General features: G+C 53.6%; 1 protein-coding gene across 1 annotated transcript; it reads left to right on the top strand.

The window, feature by feature from the left end:
• Positions 1-558: 558 nt before the first annotated feature.
• Positions 559-1,351, top strand: LOC139835872 (uncharacterized). The gene is made up of 4 exons (XM_071825762.1): positions 559-578; positions 622-745; positions 830-1,192; positions 1,280-1,351. The coding sequence occupies exons 1-4, from the start codon at positions 559-561 to the stop codon at positions 1,349-1,351; spliced, it is 579 nt and encodes a 192-aa protein (XP_071681863.1).
• The last annotated feature ends 5,796 nt before the right edge of the window (positions 1,352-7,147 follow it).

Consider the following 7,147-nt stretch of genomic DNA (forward strand, 5'->3'; position numbering starts at 1 on the left):
AACATGTATTTTCATCTTGGGCATAATAAACAATTTGGCATGTGTACTAATGTGTGATTTATTTGCGACAAGAATCGGACATGGGATGCCAAGCCCCCCCGCATGCCTAACAGCTTGCTTGGGGCTCTGATTAAGAAGTTCTGGCCCGACAGATACACTCCCCTTAGCACGGTCCCCGGTGGCCCGACGAAGCTAGCCACTACTTGGGCGGACTATGAGGATGCCCCTGCCGTAGGCTTCGCGACAGCTGCTGAGGCTGTGACCACCAAGTTCTGGGTAAGGCATATATTTCTCGAGCACCGTTCATAGTTGATGACCCTAATGTGCTAACTCATGACTTTCACAACTGATTTATGCATGATTGAAGTGCTTCTATCGTGTGGACCCGGAGCATGACACGCAGGCGCGTCTCACTTTGCGTGGCGCTTGCGAGAGGTTGACACCGCATGACGGTGGTACAACCAAAAGTTCACCAGCGCTAGTGCCTTCTGGGCTAACAAGGGTAAGAGGGTCAAGAAGGAGTACTATGTTGGTAACGAGCCTACGGAGGAATGGGCAATGACCATTGAGGAGTACATGTCGGTGAGTAAAATGTCAATGAGATTCTACATTGCTGATTAGGGCGAGGTCGCTCAGGCAGGACGAGGAGTTTGCAGCCGTGTCGAGGCGTAACATGGAGAACCGAGGCACCGGTGGCACACACTGCGCGGGAAACCGCGACTACACCCGCTTCAAGGGGAAAAAGGTATGTATATACATGGAACGACCTTCATTCATTTCCCGCCATGTCTCATTTGTGGTACGCTTAACTTTTCTTTTCGCGATGCAGGTGGCCGAGGCACCACCTGGGGTGGTGCTTCATGATGCCCAGATATATGACATGATGCGGACGAAGCAGAAGCCCAATCCCGCATTGCCTCAGCCACAGTACTACGGCAATGCCAAGGCCGCCAAGGAGGACTACTGCGACATGGTCAAGTCTCGTCACCCCGAGGTGGATGACCCCTTGAGCATTCCGGTCGACGAGGAGTCGTTGGTCCTGTCGGGGCACGGGCGTCCGCATGGCCGTTTCCCTTGGCTGAATAAGGCGGTCAAGCCTACCCACTCCACGAGCTACACGCGCCTCAAGCATACCCTCACCGCCGACAGCCCCCAGCCTCGTCCACGGCCTGCTCGTCCACCCGCCTACGATGTAAGTTTTCCTCATTTTCATCCTCTTTCCGGTTTTCCTTCCTACATGGCTAAGTGTTTACGAGAGTCATTGTTTCTGAAATTGTAGCCTGACTTCGAGGCGGCCTTCGAAGCCTGCAATGAAGCGTATCAGCAGGCCGCTGCCCAGTGGAATAGGTAGAATACGGCCTATATGTCGTATATATCAGTAAGTCTGAATCTTTCTTCTCGCGCAAGTAGATGACAAGTCTCAGTTTGATGCTTTATTTCTGCAAAGCCTAACTTGTAACCTATCTTGCAGGAAATGATGATCTCTATGTCTACTGGTACACCGCCACCGGCTCGAGTTACCGTGGCGGGGGACATGCCTATCATGCCATCGAAGGCAGCTTTCGCTGCGACTTACTACGGATCCACACCGGAGGTAAGTTCTTTGCCAAACCGGTAGTTACCACTTTCCTTTGCCTCGCAAGTTGCTAACATGTAGGGAACACGTAGGGAACGGGATGGTCCGGGAACCAGGCATCGCCGGGTGGGCGCGAGGTCACACCGGTTCATGAAGGTGGTCGGTCTCCTGGGCGTTCTGCTGGTGCCTCTCCGTCGACTACTCACAGGACTACTCCCGGTGCCTCTCCGTCGACTTCTCCTGGGCGTGCTACCGGTCCTTCTCCAGGTGGTTCTTCTGCAGCTTCTACCGGAGCGCAACCCCGGGCTGCTCGTTTCGCCAACGATGTGGGCGGACACACCCCGCCCGGGTCCTTCCTCCGCTAGTCGGCACCGGGCTTCTTGCTTGCCATCATTTCCTACCTACTACTATGTATTGGATGACATGGCACTCTCCTCTTGTATGCTATTACATGCACCATGTATGCTACTATATGGATTTCATGCTATTTATGTGAATTATGGTGAATTTGGATGTATTTGGATGCTACTATGTGGATTTCATGCTATTTATGTAAATTATGGTGAATTTGGATGAATTTGGATGTATTTGGATGTATTGGACCTGCTGAACTGAATTTAGATGAATTGGAACCCAATTTAAATCGAAAAAAAAATGGTAGGGCATACGCCGAGGGCAATGCCGTCGGCATAGGGCCCTGGCATGACCATATGGTCGAGCCTATGCCGAGGGCATTGCCGTCGGCATAGGCCACCTCACCTGGCCGCACCTCGTCGCTCCACGTGGCCTGCATGGGCCATGCATATGCCGAGGGGGTTGCCCTCGGCGTTGCTCCTGGCTACGGCCCGCCACGCTGCGCCACGTCGCCTCTGGTGGCTCTCTATGCCGAGGGGGATGCCCTCGGCATATGGCATCGCGCCGTTAACGGCGACGGCACGCCGGCGAGCGTACGCCGACGGTGCGTACGCCGACGGTGAGCATAGTCCTCGGCGTAGGTGGTGTACGCCGACGGCCATGCCTACGCCGACGGTGGACACGTCTGTGCCGAGGGACCCAGACGCCGACGACGTACGCCGAGGGCTGCCGTCGGCGTAGCCTACGCCGAGGGCAAGGCATGGCTACGCCGAGGGCAGCCGGCCGTCGGCGTACCCGCCGATTCCTGTAGTGCCCAAAGAAAACCACCATGAATATGATCTACAGTTGTTTCATTGTATAGGGCTAAGTGTTGCAGAAAGTGTCTAGCACAAGAGCACTAGTGCTCATGTTTTCTAAAAATCATATTTTTTGAATTTCAAAAAATGGATATTAAATACCCACATACATATAAGCATTTTGAAGCTACTGTTTGAATTTTGGAGAAAAATATGTTGTATTTTGAGCTATATAAAAAAATTGACAAATATCTACCACTATACGTAGCCATAAATTTGTTTTTTTAGCTCAAAATAGAATGCAATTTCTAACAAAATTTTGCACGAGTATTCAGAACATATGTATGTATTCACAAAATAAATATAATATTTTTTTAAATACAAATAAATAATTTTTAAATATTTTAAATCCAGAAGCACTGATGCTCATGTGCACCAAGTGTTGTCGGCCACCAACATGAAGGGTGCACCGAGCAAATTTCCGGAACCAATCTCGTCATGGAAGCGAGTGATGCACCATGAGACCAAACTAAATGAGCTGTGATGTGGACACCCCGGGCCATCGCTGTTGGCCATGGTAAGAAAGGCGCCAAAGACACACTCACACCACCACCCCCCCCCCCCCCCCCCCGACACACTGCTTGAGTTGATAGGCTCGCGACCTGCTCAAACTAAGCTAAGAGTATGTCTAACAGATCCCTTAAAAGTTCCCCGTAAAATAACCGTCGATATATGGGGTAGAGCTCCATCCGGCCGTCTAGCAGACCCCGTAAATCGGGCCCCTGTCTCGAATTTTTCCAGTTTCAGCTACGGGGCGGCTTCTCGCCCCTTACTTGTGCGGGGCGGGAGGGGCGATACAGGGCCAACCCCTCACCCGTGGCGGGCTGAAATTTCAGCAGATTGCAACTGCTTCTGCGCATAACCTCGCCGGAATCCGGCCAAATTCTGGCGAACTGCGGCCGAGGGTGGCGGCACGGGGCTAGGGACGGCGGCGCAGCGCGGCAGTGCGGCGCGTGGGCCAGAGTGGGCGGCCATGGCGGGCGTCCGGAGCGGGCGCGGCCGGCGTGGGGCGGCCGGAGCGGGCGCGGCCAGGGCGGCGGCGGCCGGAGCGGGAGCGGGCGCAGCCGGAGCGGCCGGCCGTGGCTCGCGCGCGGCCGTAGTGGGCGGCAGCCGAGCTCACACGCGACCGTAGTGGGCGGCGGGCAGGCGGACGTGCAGCCGTGGCGGGCGGGGCGGCCGGCCGTGGGCCCGCGGCGGCGGCCGGCGGGCAGGGGCGGCCGGGGAGGGGCGGGGCAGGGCTGTGGTGGCTTGAGGAGGAAGAAGGAGAGGAGGAAGAAGAGGGGAAAAAAGTTAATTTGGCATATTCGGGAATATTCCCTTTTACAGTTTAGGGATACGGGGTCTGCTAGCTCGGACGAGTTTTCGGCCGGTCGAAATCGAATACAGGGCTTGTACTCGCGTTATACGGGGCAAAAATTTAAGGGGTCTTAGACATGCTCTAAATGCTCTAAGCTACTATGATAGCTAGCTACCAATCTCACCCTCATTTACATCGCCTATCTATGCTCAAATCCTTCTAGCTCAACCAATGGAGAAAAAAATAGAGAACGGGAAATGTTGAAAAGAATATGCCGTGCGATCTGGGGTGGCTCGAGTAGACGGGTGAGGGTTGTATGGACTACGGTGGAATCCGGATGCGAGATCGGGCACGAGCGACACGACAACATACCCAGGTTCAGGACCCTCTAATGGAGGTAACACCCCTACTCTTCCTGCTATCACTTTGTTGTATACACGAGCTACAGCGGTGCTCTTTGAGCTATGTTCAATGGAAGAGAGGGGGACTGAGCTAGAAGAAGATAGTGTTCCTCTCTTGATGGTATCTAAGCGTACAATGAATCGATCTCCACCGAAGGGGCTCCTGGAGCGCCTTATATTTGGCGTCCAGGTTACACGGGAAAGTCTAACAGGGAGAGGGGAAATGCCTCCCTCACGGGTCCTTTGGTACCTCATGGGCCCGCTAGCAGGGCCCGTCGGCTTCTTCGTCTTCTCTCCTGGTCGTTGATGACGGGACATACGTTGAGGCTACATGCCCTTAGTACCATTGTAGCCTCATAGCCCCGCGGTCATCAGTATGGTCAGCTCCACCGTCCATCGTACTGGCGACACGTGCAAGGCGATCATGCATAGTGTTATATCTCATTGCAGACAGGATATGACAGATGCGTTGACTTCTGCCAGCCGATAATGGTCTCGGTCTCATGATGACGGTGATACAGCTGGCCAACGCTTAGCGAGAAGCCAGCCGGCCACGTCGGGCAACCGCACACCCAGCCCGTGCCATGCAATGATGTAGGCGGCCCTTGCGGCCCAGCATCTCAGCCGGCCCATGCCAGGCCATCCTTGTGCATGATTATCTCCTTGTCCTTGGTATGCCGGGGGTCATCCCCTAGCCCCTGAAATTGTCTAGGTCCTGCGAGCCGAAGGGCCTTGGCAGGTTTCCCCCAAAACACACTCTCCACTTGTTGACGGGATCTTAAATATCCGGCTAGTCAACCTTTCGATTGCCGGTTGCATCCATGTATGCAGCCGTCTAGGCTTCAAACTTGGCGCCGGCTAATGATAAGCCGGATGATTTCTTCGCGCGATGTTGCCAACTGCGATAGCGCCATGGTCGGCGCAATCTCCCAGGCGCCTGCGCAACCGCCACGTGGTGGCTAACGTGGATGGAGTTGGAGGGGTGGTTTGGAGAGCGGTGATGGGGCACTTCCAAGACCCATGATGCTTGTGTATACTTGTTTAGTTTTTTGAAAGACCATCGTGTTGAATGTAGATGGGCTGCAGTCCAGTTAGGCAGCCCATGTAGTCTACAATTCCTGAAATCTCAAGGCCCATCACGTTGGCAGCTTGCGACAGTCTTGGGGGACAAAGTTTAGTCCCACGTTGCTAGTTGGGAGAGAGTTGGAGTGGTATATAAGAGCTGATGTTCAAGTCCTTCCAAGTGAGTGAGAATAGAAGGAGCCCTCGCGCACTCCTCCTCCTCCGCCCGTCCCGCCTCGGCTCGGCACGTCACACACGTCGCGTTTCATGACTCGAGTTCGAGACACACTCAAGGAAGCCTAAATTTTTTGCTTGGTGCACCAACTGAGTTGGGTACGTGTCGACCTGCATGTGCATGCTCGCCGCGTGTCCTTGGCTTCCTACACGTGGCAACGCGGTCGGGTCGGCTCTCATCCCAGGCTATACAAGGAGACATATCAGATCTGGAGAATACAACTCTCAGAACTCTCTGGTCCGTCTCTCTCACGAAGTTCATTTTGCTGCGCTACTCTCTAGTCTTCCCCATCCCAGCGACTGCGTGCACAGCCGTCCGGGAGAGCAGGCCTCCGAAGCCCCGTCCGTTGAGATCCTGCACAGGGAGACGGGCGATAAGGTTTTTGGGGAGCGTCTCGACGCGACTGCTCGCTGTTGTTCGCGCTCTTCTTCGCTGATTCGACTGCTTCATCGACGACTTCGACTACACCATGGGCTACATCAACAATACCCATGGTGGTGCTGATACTGCTGGTGCGACCTTCCCGGTCGCGATGTACGTGCTTTTCCTCTCCTACCTTCACTGCTACTTGTTCCATGTTCAGATCTGATGCATGTGCTTAGTCTGATGTGTGTGGTTAAGTATGCTTGTGCATCTGTAATGTTTCTTTTGGTAATTAAACTCACACGGAAATTGCCTAATAATCTAACAATCCAAAAACCTTATATGCTTAGGCAATTTTCACCGTCTGGTTTTGCTGCTGCGCTCAAACCGAGCCCGTTTACGGGTTCTCATTTCAAGAGATGGCAGAATAAGACCCTCTTGTGGCTCGCTTCTATGGGCGTGCACCGAGTTGCGGAAGGTACTCCCAGAGGTCCGCTTACTCCTGAAGAGGATAAAGCGTTCGGGGATGCCACCGTAATCTTTGTGGGTGTCGTCCTAAGTGTGCTTGGAGACAAGTTGGTTGATGCTTATCTGCACATCCGAAATGGGAAGGAACTGTGGGATGCACTGGACGCTAAGTTTGGTGCTGCCGATGCCGGAGGTGAACTGTATGCTATGAAGCAGTTCAATGACTACAGAATGGTTGAGAACCGATCTGTAGTAGAACAGGATCATGAGATACAGATCATGGCAAAGGAACTTGAGCTTCTCAACTGTGTGCTTCTGGACAAGTTTGTCGCGGGATGCATTGTCGCTAAGCTTCCCCCTTCATGGAGGAACTTTGCCACTTCTCTGAAACATCACGTGCATGAGTTCTCTGTTGAGAATATCATGGGCTCTCTGGATGTTGAGGAGAAGGCGAGGGCAAAAGACAAACACACTGGAGGAACCGAGGGACGTTCTGCTGCCAATATGGTACAGAAAAATGCCCACAAGTCCAAG

The sequence above is a fragment of the Lolium perenne genome, chromosome 2 (genome assembly GCF_019359855.2).
Source record: "Lolium perenne isolate Kyuss_39 chromosome 2, Kyuss_2.0, whole genome shotgun sequence".
Lineage (NCBI taxonomy): Eukaryota > Viridiplantae > Streptophyta > Magnoliopsida > Poales > Poaceae > Lolium > Lolium perenne.

Excerpts from the sequence above, each read along its gene's own strand:
- LOC139835872 (XM_071825762.1), top strand. The coding sequence starts at position 559 with ATGACCATTGAGGAGTACAT. Across the intron at positions 746-829 it reads CCCGCTTCAAGGGGAAAAAG|GTGGCCGAGGCACCACCTGG; the intron begins GTATGTATATAC and ends TTCGCGATGCAG. Across the intron at positions 1,193-1,279 it reads CTCGTCCACCCGCCTACGAT|CCTGACTTCGAGGCGGCCTT; the intron begins GTAAGTTTTCCT and ends CTGAAATTGTAG.